The sequence below is a fragment of the Schistocerca piceifrons genome, chromosome 3 (assembly GCF_021461385.2).
Source record: "Schistocerca piceifrons isolate TAMUIC-IGC-003096 chromosome 3, iqSchPice1.1, whole genome shotgun sequence".
NCBI classification, from domain to species: Eukaryota; Metazoa; Arthropoda; class Insecta; order Orthoptera; family Acrididae; genus Schistocerca; species Schistocerca piceifrons.
Window position 1 is genome coordinate 722,832,911 of NC_060140.1, and position 19,539 is coordinate 722,852,449.

Below are 19,539 nucleotides of genomic sequence, written 5' to 3' on the forward strand. Positions count from 1 at the left end.
TGTAATGCATTATTTACGTCTAATGTTTTCTTGCCAATTTTTCTAATACATGTTTGCTGTGCTGTGTTTGTACAGCAGTTTACCGCACAGTTATCCATACTTAGACTAACATTTTTCATGTTCGGATTAACCGAATGTTCGGCTTACCGGGGTTCGGATTAGCAGGACTCTACTGTCTTTGTTTTACCGACGTGAATTAATGGAGCCAGTAAAGTATGAAGAATAACCAGTAGACCTCAAATGAAATCCAGCAGTGATAGCACTGCCTTGGCCTGTGCTCACTGCTACTGTCAGGCACGCAGTGCTATTGAGGCACTGTTGTACTGCACTTTATTCTTCAAGTTTTACTGTCCCTGTTAATACATATCGACGAAACAAATATCGCACTGAATTAAACTTGGACCGCGCTATCGAATGGGCACGTAAAATTCCACTTTAAAAATAATTTTGTTTGTATCAGGCAACAATCCAAAGCTCTCTGTCAACAACGGGGGGTCACGTGAAAGGAACAATGAGCTCTATTTGCTTGGTCTGATGCCAGTTACACAATGCAAAAGCAAAAGTGCCAACATCTGCTGAAACACCAGAGAAAATATGCCTCATGACTCCTAGGAGAACCAACAGCCTTGCCACAGTGGTAACACCACTTCTCATCAGATCACAAAGTTAAGCATTGTCGGGCTGGGCTAGCATTTGGATGGGTGACCATCCAGTCTGTTGAGTGCTGTTGGCAAGTGGGGTGCACTGAGCCCTTGTGACATAAATTGAGGAGATGCTTGATTGACATGTAGTGGCTCTGGTCTCATAAACTGACATACGGCTGGAAGAGTGGTCTGCTGACCACGTGCCCCTCCGTATCTGCATCCAGTGACACCTAAGGTCTGAGGATGACACTGTGGCCAGTCAGTACCATTAGGCCTTCATAGCCTGTTTGGGCAGAGTTTTTAGACTCTTAGGAGAGACACACTTTATCAATGGGAAAAGTTGCTAGCAAAAATTTCGAAAAGTGCTTACTTCAGATGTTTTTACGATACTCTATTGTAAATTCAGATGGCCAAGGGCTTTTTTTTACGACAGGGTACAGGTTTTCTGTTAAAATTAACTATGAGGAAAACAATGGTGTGCTGTCAAAATGTGTGGTTTCATTTTCTTTGTCAGAGTTCAAACTGTGATAGCAGGGCATATGAACCATTAGACAAATTGTTTCTCTCATATATATTCTCTCTCTTTATGTATAACTTTAAACAAAAATTGTATACACAACAATGTGGTAGCCATCAGTTAAACAGAAAAAAAGGGAATTGTACTTATGGCTTACCGGCTTATGATTAGAATATTACTACTGAATTTCAATTGACCAAAACTTTGTAGTATTACTCAGTCACAGGTTAAAACAATGTGAACTACTGCGACTGAAGTTACTACCATCACAGGGCAGCTAGAGAGATCTCTCTCTCTCTCTCATACTTTGTATACCAATGACCCCAACCAATTTACCCAATCATTCTAAATGACTTCAATTCAAAGTTTCATGTGCAATAACAATAAGGCTCAAAGTCAGAGAAAGGGTGAAGAGGAGATAGACAGAGAATGATGGGGAAGGAAATGAATATAGAGATGGACAGAAAAAGGAAGAAAGAGATGGCCAGAGAGAGAGGGGGGAGGTGGAGATGGACAGATAGAGGGGAATGAGATGATACTCAGAGAGACTGTGGGAAGGAGAAAGAAATATAGAGATGGACAGAAAAAGGAAGAAAGAGATGGCCAGAGAGAGAGGGGGGAGGTGGAGATGGACAGATAGAGGGGAATGAGATGATACTCAGAGAGACTGTGGGAAGGAGAAAGAAATGGGAAAAAAGTGTGGGTAGGAAGAGGAGGACAGAGGGAGGGGGGGGGGGGGGAGGGGTTTAGGATGTATAGCCAATTTCCATACATATTTAACAACTGTGAAGGACTGCCAGGTTCACTACCATACCATTTTATAAGATGAATAATTGGTTTAATGGAATGATGCAGTCTACACCAATGTAATTCTAAAGCTCACTGATTTTTCTTTATATAGTATATGGTACACAGATGCAAATGCCTTTCTTTGTATCTACTCTATTATGCAGCTTACACAGCTACCATAAGAAAACCCCATAGGTCTGGCTTTCATCATGTGTTTTGAGGCAAATGAAAATGGGATGTCAACAGAGGTGAAATTCCTCAAGTGAGTGCCTAAATAATAATTAGGAATAGTTTATGAGAAAAAATATGAATAAAATTATATCCAAAACAAAAGCTAAACAGAAAGAGTTATGTCACAGTCAGGGCAGATGTAAAATATTACAAGCAGTAAGAATATTGGGTAAATCAGTTTCAGCTGAAATGCAGTTTACACAGTCACAATATAAGACACAAAAATGATTTTCATGTAGACTTTGCCTCCTTGTACAGGGTTCAAATGAAGTTACATGTTCTGCTGAGGAAGATATTCAAAAAGCCCTCTCTTATACAAAGCATAAAATTGGGAATCTCTGCCAATCCAATGAAAATTAAAAACATACATTAGCCACTCTACAAATTATCTGAATACAAATATTGAAAAGTTCTGTTAGCTACCTGGAAAGTAATAGTGTCAATTGTAGAGCTGCATAGCTTGTAGTATTTACTTTAAATAGAACTCATATTCTTTGAAAAATATCACCGTAGTTAAGTAATGTGCTACCAATAGCTCTTGAAAAGCATTTGTATATGGACACAGCAGTTTGTTTCAAAATAGTACCTTTTTTTGTAATATATTCATTTACATTTAGCTGCCATAACTTCTCAATGAGGAACTTGAAACTTTCAGCACAAGTCAGGAACATGTAGAGGAACTCTGGCATAAGTTTGAAAGAATAATTGACCACACACTGGTTAGATACATACCCAGTAGAACAGTTCACAATGGAAAGGAACCTCCATGATACATAGTTACTGTAAAGAAACTTCTAAAGAAAAGAGATTACTGCATAATAGATGTAAGACAATGTGCAGGGCTACAGATAGAGAGATGCTGAATGACATGTGTTTGGCTGTCAAGAGAGGAATGCATGGTGCCTTCATTGACTACCACAGCAGAATATTGTCAGATGACATTTTACAAAATCCAAAGAAATTGTGGTCATATGTAAAGGTTGTTAGTGGCACCAAAGTTAGCCCCTTGTGAATGAGACAGGAACTGAAATTGAGGGTGCAAAGCAGAAGCTGAAATTCTTAACTCCATTTCAAAATGTTTCTGCACAAAACTGAGGAGAATTTCCCCAGTTTAGTCCTCTTATCATTGAAAAGATGAATGAAGTAAGTATTAGTGTCAGAGGTGTTGAGAAACAGCTGAAATTGTTAAAATTGAACAAAGCTTCAGTCTCCAATCAAATCTCTATCAGATTCTATGCTGAATTTGAGGATGAGTTAGTCCCTCTTCTAACTATAATCTATCATAGATCGGTAGAACAGTTCTTGGAAAAAGGCACAGATCACACCCACCCACAAGAAAGGTAGCAAAAGTGATCCACAAAGCTACCATCCAATATCCTTGACATCAATTTGCCGTAGAATCTTAGAAAATATTCTGAACTCAAACATAGTGAAGTATCTTGAACAGAATGGAATCTTCAGTGCCAACTAGCAAGTATTTCGAAAATATTGATCATGTGAAACCCAACTCACCCCACTTGCCTTGGAGCAAGGCAACCAGGTAGATGCAATGTTTCGTGATTTCTGAAAAGCATTCGACTCAGTACCTCACCTACACTTATTGTCAAAAATATGATCATATGGGCTATCAAGTAAAATTTGTGACTGAATTGAAGCCTCTCTGATAGGGAGGACACAACATGTTACCTTGGATGGAGAGTCACTGTCAGATGTAGAAGTAACTTTGGGAGTGCCCCAGGGAAGTGTGTTCATGTTGTATGCTAATAACCTTGCAGACAATATTAATAATAAAATTAGGCTTTTTGCAATGGATACAGTCACCTATAATGAAGTACTATCTGAAAGAAGCTGCATAAATATGCAGTCAGAGCTTGATAAGATATCAACATGGTGCAGAGATTGGGAACTTGCTCCAAATGTTGAGACATCTAAAATTTTGCACTACACAAAACAAAAAAACGTAGTATCCTCTGACTATAATATCAATGAGCCACTGTTGGAATTGCCCAATTCATGCAAATATCTGAGTGTAACACTCTGTAGGGATATGAAATGGAATGCTCATGTCGATTCAGTCTTGGGTAAAGCAGGTGGCAGATGTCAGCTTATTGGCAGAATACTGGGGACATGTAATCAGTCCACAAAAGAGGTTGCTGAGAAATCACTCATGTGACCCATCCTAGAACATTGCTCAAGTGTGTGGGACTTATACCAGATAGGACTAACAGGGGATATTGAACATATACAGAGATGGGCAGCATAAATGGTCACAGGTCAGTTTAATCTGTGGGAGAGTGTCACAGAGATACTGAAGGAACTGAACTGGCAGACTCTTGAAGACAGGCATCAACTATCCGGAGAAAGTCTATTAACAAATTTTCAAGAACTGGCTTTAAATGATTTCTCTAGGGATATACTACAACCCCCTATGTATTACTTACACAGGGATCTGTAGGATAAGATTAGAATAATTGCTGCATGCACAGAGGCATTCAAACAATCATTCTTCCCACACTCCATATGCATATGGAACAGGAAGAAACCCTTATAACTGGTACAATGGGACGTGCCCTCTGCCATGCATCTCACGGTTGTTTCAAAGAGTATAGATGTAGATGAAGAACAGCATTAAGCAGTACAGAAACAGTTTTCTACTATTACAGTATATAGATTAAATGTCTATAATTTGCTTGTCTTTTGTTAAAGTATACCTTGACTTTTTCCACATCTCTGATAGTTCTCCTTCCTGACAGAATCTGCGAAATAAAGTGAATGAATGAATTTGAGATGAAGTTGTCGTCTTCTTACCTTCAATATACGAGAGCAAATGCTGGTCACAGTCGTGCCCCATAGTCATAGGTGTGCCTCATAGCCCTAATAAGATCACCAGACAAAAAAATTAGTCACCCCTAGAGACATCATTACAAGCATCATTTAATAACATTTAGTTCTGCCCCTGGACTTGATAGCCAGCTTCATTTGTCTAGGAATTGAATCCACAAGATTGTGTAGGTATGTCACATACAGATCAAGCCACTCAGGATTTGGTTCCATAATTTAATCAAATTGTGGAGGTGCTGATTTCGAAATTTTACCTGCTGTTCCAACATGTCCCACAGATTTTCTATGAGATTCAAGTCATATCATTTTGCAGACCAGTCAAGATGTAATAGAGTGGAGAAGTGTCCAGAAAATCAGTTGCATATTCTTTTACCCCAGTGAACTTCCCCATTATCATCTTTATGAGCCTGTGTCAGCTATGGCCTCATGTGAGATGACTGACTTGAAATGTTCATTGCATGCAGTTCCTGTCACAATGTTCCCTTGCTGATAGGTTGAAAGGGACTTTCATTCGCTCATTCGCTGCCTGCAGCAATTCCTGTCAGGTTTGGAAGCAATTGTGATTCACCAGCTGTGAACTGCTTCCCCAATCCCTCTCAGTCATGATCTTTTTCCAATCACAATTCTGACATTGTGTTTTGGGGCCACATGTGTTACACCACTGCTTATAGACATGTTGAACAGTCCATCATGAAACACCAACAAACCCAGCAACTTCATGGCCACAAGTACATCCAAACACCATTGATCCTTTCTGCCACTCTGTCATTTACCTGTGTTTATGTACAATGTCCACTTGAAACATAAATATCTGACTGATAGCTACCGCCTTATGCTCACATAGAGACAGTGCATGTGCAGTTGAGCCTGTGACTTGACTGCTGTGCTATCTGTAAAAATGAACATTTAACAACCTGCCCATTTGTTCTCAACTGTGACCACCTCCAAACTGCCAATGGCCCTGCATCACAGTTTGACCAGTAAACAATAAGTCAACATGATTTGACCAACTTGGCTAGTCCAGTTCTTTCCCCTAACTTACATAGTATTGACACCTGTTCTCAAACATGTACTGTCTGCTATGAATAGGTGACATGATGAGTTCTAATACCATTGGGTTGTATGCTATGAGATAATTCTAAACTACACTAGTGGTGGTAACAATATATTCAATGTTCACATTAATTCATTTGTTTTATGCCTATTTATTTCTGTTGTTATGATTTGATTTTATTTATACTAGCCAGCAAGAGATTATAGTTACACAAAAAACAACAAGTCTCTCTCTCTGTTTCAGGTTCCCATAATTAATTTAGCCATATCAGGTATATGCACTGGACTTATTGCTGCATTATTCGACTTAAAGAAACTTGTTGAATTCATGTCCATTGGTACACTGCTGGCCTACACCATTGTGAGTGCATCAGTAATTGTTCTTCGCTATCGACCACCCACTCCTGAGGAAACTGCTGTCTTGGGGCTGGAAATACCATCAGATGACAGCTCACAATCCAGTTTTGATCTGAGCTGGCCACAAGCTGAGGTAAAACCTACATGCACAGGATACATTGATAAGTTATGGAAGCTGTCTTGTCCTTATTAGCATAGTAAATTTAATTTAGATATAAGTTGCAGCAAGTAACTTTCCCGGACCATGATTCAAAACCACATCACTGCCTTTTATGCATACAGTTCATTCAGTTTAGCCAGTTGCAAGAGATAGTTATAGACAGAATATTTGAGATTGCTTGTGAGGCAAACTCAAGTGGCTCGACTGAAGAGCACCATCCCTAAAAGTAGTAATCTGTGTTTGAGCGTAAATCTAGAATTAAAATTTAATCTACCACAAAGTTCGGTCCATATCATGATTTAGATTTTGCTACACAGCATATGATAAAGAAAAAGTTCTATCTTTACTACATTGTTGTCAACTTGTAACAGGTCTATGATTACCACATTGCTATAGTTAACTTCTAATAGAATTGTAATTGTAATTGTAATTTTGTTTATCCTGTAGGTCATACAATGTGTGCAGAGAAGCACATGATGATATAGGACAAGTCGAAAATGGAGACACATGGATAAAATGATTTTGACAGTGATTTTATAATGATACAAGTGTGCCAAGAAACAGAAAGGGTATAGGTGGATATGTTGTGAAAATTCAGAATTTCACACTATTTCTAAATAAGTTCACTTTATTAAGGGAAAGAAACATATATAAGTAAATAACATGGAAATTCAAAAGGACCATATACATTTAAAAATCCATTACTAAAGTAAAACAGAAAAGGTGACACACTTCTGTATTAAGGTGTTCAGATTTACACACAAGGTACAGAACATGGGCAGAACAAATTTTTATGTTTCAGGATATTCATCTATACTATGACAAAACTTCTGCAAGAAATTCTTATGGACAGCAGTTTTAAATTTTGAAGTGTCTTTTATTGTTTTAATGTTATTAGGTAGCTTACTATACAATCTGTTTCCTGTTTGCAATGGTCCTTTCTGTTTTAGTATTGTGTATGCATGTTCAAAATGTGTATCCTATTCTCTCCTTGTGTTATACACATGGATACTCTGGTTAGTCAATACAATCCTTTTGCTAGTTTCTAAGACTTTCCTAAGAAATACTATTACTTGTAAGATATATAGGGGTGGTAGTGGAAAGATATGAAGTTTCTTAAATAAGGGCTTGCATGAGCTTCTTGTGGCAGCATTTTCTATGGTTCTTACAATTCTCTGTTGGCATATAAAACAACTTTTACTGGTAGGTGCATTTCCCCAAAAGATTATGCCATATCACAACAAAGATTCTGCTTGAGTGAATTATACATTTTTCAGTGTCTCTTTTGATGTGCAACCAGAAAGAATTTTGATTGTATAACAAATGGTATTCAATTGATTTGTAATGTATTTTGCATGTTGGATTCATCTTAGATCTTCTGGGATCCATATTCCAATAAATTTTGTAGAGCTTACATTTTCAAGAGCTCTGGTAAACAACTCTATCTCTCATGTTAGAGGGCATTTATTTTGCACTGTGTGTAAGTGCATGGTAACTGTTTTTTCTACGTTTATTATTAAATTGTTTATAAAAAGCCAGCCTGTAATATGGGAGGTACACTTTTTAATCTCATGCAGTAATTTTTCTCTGGTCTCTTCTTTTATTATCACATTTGTGTCATCTGTGAATCTTATGTAATTGTGGTGTGGACTGGTCGGTTCCAAGTCATTTGGTACACCGTACTTAATGCTTTGCTTTTATGAGAAGTAGGACTTTATCTTGTTGCTTTCTTGGATAGCAAGCTCAACTACTTGCTCTCTATTTTGGAGATATTATTTGATCGACTCACAGGCTGGGCCCCTAATACCTACAGATTCAAGTTTCTTAAGCAAGATGTTGTGGTTGATGACATTAAATAAGTTAGAGAGGTCTAGAAATATGGCTGAGATATGCTCTTTGCTGTCTATTGCATTTAAGGCTTCATTTAGGAATGCAAAAACAACAGTCTCAGTAGATTTAGAGTTTTGGAATCCATGTTGCATATTTGAGAAGTAATTACTTTTTCTTTGAAACTGATTAGTCTTTTACAATAGAGTTTTTCAATTATTTTGGTAAACTCCGATAGTAGTGAAATAGACCTGTAGTTTGATACTTCTGTTTTAATCCCTTACTTGAACAGAGGTCTTACTTTAGCTGTCTTCAATTTTTCTGGGGCACCCCTTCTGACAGAGAACAGTTACAGATGTTTCTTCAAGACATAGTCGGGGATATTGTCAATACCAACAGAGAATTTGGGCTTCAGCTCTATGATTATAGCAAATATTTCCTTTTCATTGGTTGGGTATAGAAAAACAGATTTATTATTTACACTACATCTGGAATGATTTCTGGGAGTACACTGTAAATTTTGGTTTATGGGATGTTCATCTATCCCTATAAAGTAGGAATTATATTTATTTGCAATTTTTGTAGGTTCAGTTATCACAGCTGACTTCTCCATTACACAGTTAATATTATGGAAATCTGTCTGTTCTGCTGCAGTTTCCTTCCTTACAATATTCCATATGGCTTTCATCTTATTGGTGGAATTTTTTATGCATATGTCATTTGCCATTATCTTTGCTTGTTTAGCAACATTTTTGGAGATCTTTTTTCAGGTTTAGTAATAAGTATCAAATTCTGGTGACATGATCGTTTGGACAATCTGTGTTGTAATCTGTTTTTGTTTGAGGATACCAGAATCCCAGAAGTTATCCATTCATTTTTTGTTTTCCTTGTGTATATTTTCCTCTGTGTTGGAGGAAAGCACAATTCAAAATAGTAGGAAAAATTATTGATAAAGTTATTATATTTTCCATTTGTGTGCTTGCAGTTATAAATCTCTTACCAGTTTCCTTTCCTCAGGTAATGGATAAAGTGATTTATATTTTCATTACTGTGTTTTCTACTGGAGGTAGCTGCAGCCCATTTTCTGTACTCAAAGAGAGTTTTTGAGTTGTGTGGTCCCAAAGCCTGTGTTTAGTGTTTCTATTTTATGGTTCATTTCTACATTTACAGACATCTGATCAATGGTGGTAGATGAAGTCTTTGTGACATGAGTTGCTGTTTCTATAGTAGATTTCATGTTAAATGTTTGTAAGATATTCAGTAATTCATTCTTTTCTTTGGTGCCCTTTGCAAAGTCAGTATTAAAATCACCACATAGAATAACTCTTATGTCTCTTTGTGTTAGCCTGTTAAGTAAATATTCCAAACTTTTTAGTAAAGTATTTATGTCACCAGTTGGAGCTCTGTATAAACAAATAATGACTAGTTTAGTGTACACTATCTCAACTCTTGACAGCTCTACATCTTTTTCCTTCATTACATCAACAGTAAATTTTTATATTTACAAAGTTTATGTTATTTCTTACAAATATACAACTGCCACCACGTTTAAGAATTTTTCTACAGATATAACCACCTAGCACAAAGTTAGGTAGGGACACAATATGTAACTTGTCCTCATCAAGCCAGTGTTCTGTGAGACACAATAAGGAGGTACTTTTTAATTCGTTTTCTAAGAGGATTTGTATTTCACTTATTTTACTAGTTAGTGATTGCACATTTTGATGAAAAAGAACCAAGTTCATATTTTTCTGTTTTACCTGAGTTTAGAAATAAGATGTTACTGTGACTAATCTGTGAGTTGGCAGACTGGTTTTTCAAATTTGTATTTTGCCTTTTGCTCCTCCTTAAGCTGTGCTGTATTGTTGCTCTAGTTGTTGTTTGGTTCTGCTACTGCTACTGTTGTTGTTGTTGCTGCTGCTGTTGCTGCTACAGCTTCTGATGGTGGTGTTGCTGGTGTTTCACTTATTGCTGGTGTTTGGCCCATTTGGGGTGTTCACTTGCATTAACAAAATCTCACATTTGTCTTGGAGGGTTGTAGCTTCACTGACAGCAGATTTCCCATTTCAGTCTGCAGGTAACACACACTTCTTGTCCTGGAGAAGTATGACTCCTTTATTATCACACTGCACATCTGAGATTTTATTTACTACATGTAAAATTTTTGTTACCATAACATTTTTTTCCAAGTTTATTTAGATGAACGAATGCATGTATTGTGCTACTAGTATAATGCACACAAATATAATGTTGCAGATATTAGATGGAACAGTCCAAATGAACATAGGACATTTTCATACAATAATTTATTATAAGTATAAGAATCATTTAGATTTGACAGAACTGCATGTCATTTTAGAACAATACCCTTGTGCTTGCCACACTGCTCATTTACATTTCTCAATTCAGGTATTCCTTAAGGATACAATGAGTTGTAGAATCCAGTGAAATGCAGCTACTGTACAGAAAAGTAAACTGACAAGTCATAAAATTATACCCCAGGAAACTTAGACAACAGTGCAGAAAATGCTATTAAAACATTACATAGTTCCCTCATATTCAAAACATTCTATTATGTAAGGAACCTAAATCTCTCAGATGGTGTACAAGGGCAATAGCTGAGATATTGTAAATAAATGATTCATTGTTTCAGTAATGGTGTATCTTATTGTGTTTATAAAATTGGAAATTGTAGGGAAAATGAGTTTACTAATATTATATAGATCCAAATTATCAATGATGGAACACACAAATTGATAGGAAAAGGGAAAAAATTTCTGAGAAGAAAATGGCTATAGCAATTTCTGTCACAGGTTGTTGTGTCTTCTTATTTATTTATTTATTTTTCAATTTGCTTCGGTCTACTAGGAACCAAGGGGCTATAAATGGTGGTTATATCTGTTGATGGCATCAACAGCAGAACACATGAAATTTACTGCAACTGGCAGCCAACTTAAAACCCAGCAAAGAAGCAGTTACTATATTATCTGAAATGAGAAATTAAAGCCATTGTTGGCAATCACAGGAGTAGGCTACCAAAATCTCCATGCCCTGACTAGAGGACATCATGGCCTGACAGCTGATGGAAACTCTTCTTCGCTGCAATCAGAAGATACTTCCACTTCAAGTTGGAAGTAAGTTTATGAGCAAGTCAAATTCCAGCACTATAACAAGTGTCTTCATCATGACACATATTCTGGATGTATAGGATGCCACTTTGTGATCAACCTGAAGAATCCAGAGGAGATAGAATAACAGCTTTGCTATCTTGATACCAACCAAAACCTAAAGCAGCTGCCTTCAGTTGTGCCCCACTACACTGTAGCTGCCTTCAGTAACATGCTCTGCACTAGTCACTATCTGGAGGTATAGAAAGACAAAAATCTGCAGTTGCCATCTGATAAATTATAACCGCAGAAACTATTGCTGCATGTGCAAGCAGAACACATTGTCCCCTTCAAGCAGTTTGTGTTTCAGTACAGGCGCTCCACAACATGAAATATTTAGCTGGATGAAGAGACAATTGACATAACAAATAACTAGGAGCTTTTACAGACTGTCTTCCTGTCACCTCTAACACTTCTGTCAGTGTGTGGCACATTGGCTTTCTCTTCATAATTTTTATTTAGGGGTTGCAATGCCCAACCACATTCATGGAAGTCCATTGTGATGGAGCAGAATTGCACACTATCTCACACATTGGACACTCAGCTAATATAACATCATCACATCTAAGAACTACAAGGGAAGGTACTGGGTTACTTCAACATCAACGTAACTGAAACACATTGGCAGCATCCCTTTTCATGTCACTGCTCCATACCAACTTAGAATATGCTGCCATAGTGTGGATAAATGCAGAGTATGCCATTTACTTCTTTCATACAAATGTAAATGACAGTAAATTTTGCAAATATTTAGAATTATTTTGATAAATTGTTCTCCATAGTACAGGAGATGTTTACATGAAAATAATAGCTGGATATAGTTTGACCATGTGTGGGTTATGTCTTGTTATCTTACCAGAAATGAATAATTTTTAATATAATATATGTAACTTGTAATAGTGTTGCAACGGATTTTTACGTGCGTACGTGCAATGCACCAATTGCGACGGATTATACGTTACTGCTGCAATGCAATTTCTTTTATAATTTTTGTTCACCTACCTCTTTACAGCAGTAGATCTTCTACGTAAAACTCCTGACTGCAGCTACTTACGAGATCACAGAAAAGCAGTGTTGAGGAAACTGTAACCTCATACCTACACGCCGGAGGCTGCTATAAGAAAAATTTGCCGAAAATTTTCTATGTACTTTAAAGAACTGATTCGGAAAAGGGATGTCACTCGTACTTTAAACATGAAGTTCAAATTTAAACCTTCAATAGCTCTTTATTGCCATTAAGCAAGATCATCAGCCCACATTTACGAAAATTACTAAAGTGTCCGCTCACAGTTATCACCATACCTAAAAGAGCCAGAACTTTTACCTTCCCAAATTCCTAAACCAATTACTTGTAACACAGTCAATGATTCGCCAATTACTTCTACACATGATATTCAGTGGTTACCTTTAGTTAAAGTTTATGCTCGCCATAAAGTACTCAGTAAGAATATACTCAGTACTGCCACGCTATATAATTCAAAGTTCACTCGCGATTTTCGTTGGAACGAATTATCACAACACTCTAAAGTTTTCATAAACAGTTTCAGGTCACTACCAGATACCATTAGCGCTGGACCATAACGCAGAAGTCATTCCAAGACTTCATCTCACACATAATGCGAAAAGTCACATCCAGCATAACAGCCTCCAATCAAAGCTAGCTCGCGACTCCCCTCTCACTCTCCCACACTCAAAACTATATCTCCTCACTAGGCGGCCAACCGTCTCCCTTCTCATTAGCTGTCAGCACTTACGACCAATGAGAACTCATTTCTAGGGTGCGGCTCGCGCCAAAATCTAGCAAGCACCAACCAATTCTCTAGGCTCATTGACGTCATCAAATTAAGTAACACAAAACTCTCTAATTAAATAAACAAAATAAAATGAACTATAAGCCTTACTCTACAACTGGAAATTTATTATGTAGTCGTGAATGTTCTGGCTGTCTTACACATAAGCATACATACTTGGACATCCGACATTCACTAGTAGGGGAACCACTAGTGGATTCGTTCCCATGTTACAGAGTTGGAACACTTGCCAGTTCCTGTAGAGAATTACATGAATGATTTTTAGTAATGCCAAACGTCCCACATACTCTCACACACACATTCTCATTCACATGCACCCTAACATACAATACTCATATTTATCTAAAACCAAAGATGATGTGACTTACCAAACAAAAACACTGGCAGGTCAATAGACACACAAACAAATGCAAACATACACACAAAACTTGAGCTTTCGCAACCAACGGCTGCTTCATCAGGAAAGAGGGAGGGAGAGGGAAAGATGAAAGGATGTGGGTTTTAAGGGAGAGGGTAAGGAGTCAGTCCAATCCTGGGAGCGGAAAGACTTACCTTAGGGGGAAAAAAGGACAGGTATACACTCGCACACACACACATATCCATCCGCACATACACAGACACAAGCAGACATTTGTAAAGGCAAAGAGTTTGGGCAGAGATGTCAGTCGAGGCGGAAGTACAGAGGCAAAGATGTTGTTGAAAGACAGGTGAGGTATGAGCGGCAGCAACTTGAAATTAGCGGAGGTTGAGGCCTGGCGGATAACGAGAAGAGTGGATATACTGAAGGGCAAGTTCCCATCTCCGGAGTTCTGACAGGTTGGTGTTAGTGGGAAGTATCCAGATAACCCGGACGGTGTAACACTGTGCCAAGATGTGCTGGCCGTGCACCAAGGCATGTTTAGCCACAGGCTGATCCTCATTACCAACAAACACTGTCTGCCTGTGTCCATTCATGCGAATGGACAGTTTGTTGCTGGTCATTCCCACATAGAAAGCTTCACAGTGTAGGCAGGTCAGTTGGTAAATCACGTGGGTGCTTTCACACATGGCTCTGCCTTTGATTGTGTACACCTTCCGGGTTACAGGACTGGAGTAGGTGGTGGTGGGAGGGTGCATGGGACAGGTTTTACACTGGGGGCGGTTACAAGGGTAGGAGCCAGAGGGTAGGGAAGATAGTTTGGGGATTTCATAGGGATGAACTAAGAGGTTACAAAGGTTAGGTGGACGGCAGAAAGACATTCTTGGTGGAGTGGGGAGGATTTCATGAAGGATGGATCTCATTTCAGAGCAGGATTTGAGGAAGTCGTATCCCTGCTGGAGAGCCACATTCAGAGTCTGATCCAGTCCCGGAAAGTATCCTGTCACAAGTGGGGCACTTTTGTGGTTCTTCTGTGGGAGGTTCTGGGCTTGAGGGAAAGAGGAAGTGGCTCTGTTTATTTGCTTCTGTACCAGGTCTGGACGGTAGTTGCGGGATGTGAAAGCTGTTTTCAGATTGTTGGTGTAATGGTTCAGGGATTCCGGACTGGAGCAGATTCATTTGCCACGAAGACCTAGGCTGTAGGGAAGGGACCGTTTAACGTGGAATGGGTGGCAGCTGTCATAATGGTGGTACTGTTGCTTGTTGGTGGGTTTGATGTGGACGGAGGTGTGAAGCTGGCCATTGGACAGGTGGAGGTCAACGTCAAGGAAAGTGGCATGGGATTTGGAGTAGGACCAGGTGAATCTGATGGAACCAAAGGAGTTGAGGTTGGAGAGGAAATTCTGGAGTTCTTCTTCACTGTGGGTCCAGATCATGAAGATGTCATCAATAAATCTGTACCAAACTTTGGGTTGGCAGGCCTGGGTAACCAAGAAGGCTTCCTCTAAGCGACCCATGAATAGGTTGGTGTACGAGGGGGCCATCCTGGTACCCATGGATGTTCCCTTTAATTGTTGGTATGTCTGGCCTTCAAAAGTGAAGAAGTTGTGGGTCAGGATGAAGCTGGCTAAGGTAATGAGGAAAGAGGTTTTAGGTAGGGTGGCAGGTGATCGGCGTGAAAGGAAGTGCTCCATCACAGCAAGGCCCTGAACGTGTGGAATATTTGTGTATAAGGAAGTGGCATCAATGGTCACAAGGATGGTTTCCGGGGGTAACAGATTGGGTAAGGATTCCAGGTGTTCGAGAAAGGGGTTGGTGTCTTTGATGAAGGATGGGAGACTGCATGTAATGGGTTGAAGGTGTTTATCTACGTAGGCAGAGATACATTCTGTGGGGGCTTGGTAACCAGCTACAATGGGGCGGCCGGGATGATTGGGTTTGTGAATTTTAGGAAGAAGGTAGAAGATAGGAGTGCGGGGTGTCGGTGGGGTCAGGAGGTTGATGGAGTCAGGTGAAAGGTTTTGTAGGGGGCCTAAGGTTCTGAGGATTCCTTGAAGCTCCGCCTGGACATCAGGAATGGGATTACCTTGGCAAACTTTGTATGTGGTGTTGTCTGAAAGCTCCACAGTCCCTCAGCCACATACTCCTGACGACCAAGTACCACGGTCATTGAACCCTTGTCCGCTGGAAGAATGATGATGGATCGGTCAGCCCTCAGATCACGGATAGCGTGGGCTTCAGCAGTGGTGATGTTGGGAGTAGGATTAAGGTTTTTTAAGAAGGATTGAGAAGCAAGGCTGGAAGTCAGAAATTCCTCGAAGGTTTGGAGAGGGTGGTTTTGAGGAAGAGGAGATAGATCCCGCTGTGACGGAGGATGGAACTGTTCCAGGCAGGGTTCAATTTGGATAGTGTCTTGGGGATTTGGATCATTGGGAGTAGGATTAGGATCATTTTTCTTCATGGCAAAGTGATATTTCCAGCAGAGAGTACGAGTGTAGGACAGTAAATCTTCGACAAGGGCTGTTTGGCTGAATCTGGAAGTGGGGCTGAAGGTGAGGCCATTGGATAGGACAGAGGTTTCAGATTGGGAGAGAGGTTTGGAGGAAAGGAAAGGTTAACTACTGAATTAGGGTGTTGTGGTTCCAGATTGTGTTGATTGGAATTTTGATGTTTTGGAGGGAGTGGAGCTGGAAGTGGGATATTGAGTAGATAGGAGAGACTGGGTTTGTGTGCAATGAGAGGAGGTTGAGGTTTGTTGGAAAGGTTGTGAAGGGTGAGTGAGTTGCCTTTCCAGAGGTGGGAAACCAGGAGATTGAATAGTTTTTTGAGGTGGAGGTTGGCATGCTGTTCTAATTTGCGGTTGGCCTGTAGGAGGATGCTCTGAACAGCCGGTGTGGATGTGGGAGAGGAAAGACTGAGGACTTTTATTAAGGATAGGAGTTGACGGGTGTGTTCATTGGCTGAGTTGATGTGTAGGTGAAGGATTAGGTGGGTGAGGGCAATGGATTGTTCAGTTTGGAATTGGCATAGGGACTGATGGAAAGAAGGGTTGCAGCCAGAGATAGGAACTTTAAGCATGAGGCCTTTGGGGGTAATGCCAAATGTCAGACAAGCATGAGAAAACAAAATATGGGAGCGTAACCTGGCTAGCGCGAAGGCATGTTTGCAGAGGGAATGTAAATAAAACTTAATGGGGTCGTTGTGGGGGTGTTGTGAGGGTGACATGGTATTAGAAGGTGGAAAGTGTAACATGAGGCTGAAATGAAAATGAAAATAAAAATATATGGCGAGAGATAAAGGTGAACTAGAAAGCAACTGGAGATCTGGTGTGAAAAAAGGCGAAAAAGTGTTGGTTAAAGCTGGGCTATGTTGATCCTGTGGTGAACTTGGGTTGGTAGACAACGATGTGCACAAAGGTTAGGTGGTTGTGTTGCCGCCAAAACACGTTAAAGGACGGAGAAATTCGGGAAAATTTCGAAAAAACTGCGTGTAATGTATTAAAAGAAGTGATTTTGTGGTGGCAGATTATGAAAATGAGGCTAACAATTGTCTGACGAAGAAATAATGACGTTAAAACCTGTGGGAAGCGGCTAAAAATGATCAGTGATGTGAGAAAAACGGAAATGGAAATAAAGCAAAAGTTATTAGAACCGGCCGAAATGATTGTTTAATAGGTGAAAGGAACTGTTTGTGAACTAGAAACGGTGGATTTTATAGCAGCGGTAGTGATGAAAGCGGAAAATTTTTTTTTGGTTATGGTTTTGAAGTGGATTACGTATTATTGAGTATATATAGGCGGGATAAAATTGTATAGTAGATAACGGTAAAAAGGAGAAGGTGAATACGAAGTGAAACTAGTGGCAAAAACAGAGAGAGAAAATAAGATGACAGAAAAGATTTCGAAATGCAACAGTGACAATAACAAACGTAATTGTTGGGTTCAAATTAATGATATGGATATAATAGAGGGAAACATTCCACGTGGGAAAAATATATCTAAAAACAAAGATGATGTGACTTACCAAACGAAAACACTGGCAGGTCGATAGACACACAAACAAACACAAACATACACACAAAATTCAAGCTTTCGCAACCAACGGCTGCTTCATCAGGAAAGCAAATCAAAGGCAGAGCCACGTGTGAAAGCACCCACGTGATTTACCAACTGACCTGCCTACACTGTGAAGCTTTCTATGTGGGAATGACCAGCAACAAACTGTCCATTCGCATGAATGGACACAGGCAGACAGTGTTTGTTGGTAATGAGGATCAGCCTGTGGCTAAACATGCCTTGGTGCACGGCCAGCACATCTTGGCACAGTGTTACACCGTCCGGGTTATCTGGATACTTCCCACTAACACCAACCTGTCAGAACTCCGGAGATGGGAACTTGCCCTTCAGTATATCCACTCTTCTCGTTATCCGCCAGGCCTCAACCTCCGCTAATTTCAAGTTGCTGCCACTCATACCTCACCTGTCTTTCAACAACATCTTTGCGTCTGTACTTCCGCCTCGACTGACATCTCTGCCCCAACTCTTTGCCTTTACAAATGTCTGCTTGTGTCTGTGTATGTGCGGATGGATATGTGTGTGTGTGCGAGTGTATACCTGTCCTTTTTTCCCCCTAAGGTAAGTCTTTCTGCTCCCGGGATTGGAATGACTCCTTACCCTCTCCCTTAAAACCCACATCCTTTCATCTTTCCCTCTCCCTCCCTCTTTCCTGATGAAGCAGCCGTTGGTTGCAAAAGCTTGAATTTTGTGTGTATGTTTGTGTTTGTTTGTGTGTCTATCGACCTGCCAGCGTTTTCATTTGGTAAGTCACATCATCTTTGTTTTTAGATATATTTTTCCCATGTGGAATGTTTCCCTCTATTATATCCATATCATTAATACACATATTTACTTAGAATTCTTGAAATTATTATTATAGAAAAGTCACAGAGGTTTTCTGAAACTAAAAACTTTCCAAATTTATATATGAACACTGAAAGTGTTATCAGATCATCGTACATTGTCACTTAAGGTGAACTATTACATCACTGTATTTATTTAAATTCTTGACTGTCGGAAAATTAGTTTTTTTTGGAATTTTACTAACTTCCAAAATACAACTATTTTTGATCTCAGACTTTGACATATTGTTTTTTTGTCACAACAGAAGGATGTACATCAAATATGACATTTCTCAGGTTATTCCTTTATTAGTTATTAATATTTTTAGTTTCGTATAATGTAAGTGGCCTGCCAGCGCTACTCCACTGCTTTTACACGCGCAGCTGCAACAGATGGTCATGACGTCAGTCTGCAGTACACAACTCGTCCGTTACTGACTGTATAATACTCTACCGGCTTACATTGCGGCCCACATACATTCTTAAGTAAAGCTTTTAATAGACAAATGGGCGATTGCGCACTAGTTGCGATGCCACACACCTCCTGAGGAACTAAAATTTTTAATTTCTTAACAAATTTTTGTTTCTCAATATTTTTCTATTAAAGATTTACTTTAACCATTATTATTTGTCATTTCTGGTTCTGTATATATTTCATTCATCAATATCTAGGGCTGATGTCCTACAATCAGTTAACTCTAGACATATATGTTAAATCGTCAACACTAAAATAAAAAAGTTACAATCTTCATAAGGTTTTTTTTTTTTCCTTTTACAAATTGCTGAAAAAGAAACAAACCTACAATACATTCTTTTTACATCACATGCACATTAACAACATAATCGCTTTGGTGAGTGTCACCTCTGAACTCTTACACTTTTCACTTC

General features: G+C 39.2%; 1 protein-coding gene across 2 annotated transcripts in view; it reads left to right on the plus strand.

The window, feature by feature from the left end:
* Positions 1–19,539, plus strand: part of LOC124788320 (cationic amino acid transporter 4) — a 265,804-nt gene that overhangs the window by 200,900 nt on the left and 45,365 nt on the right. For both annotated transcript variants that reach the window (XM_047255559.1, XM_047255558.1), the window contains one exon: positions 6,320–6,565. In XM_047255559.1, the coding sequence (XP_047111515.1) occupies positions 6,320–6,565 (246 nt within the window). The remainder of the gene's footprint in view (positions 1–6,319; positions 6,566–19,539) is intronic.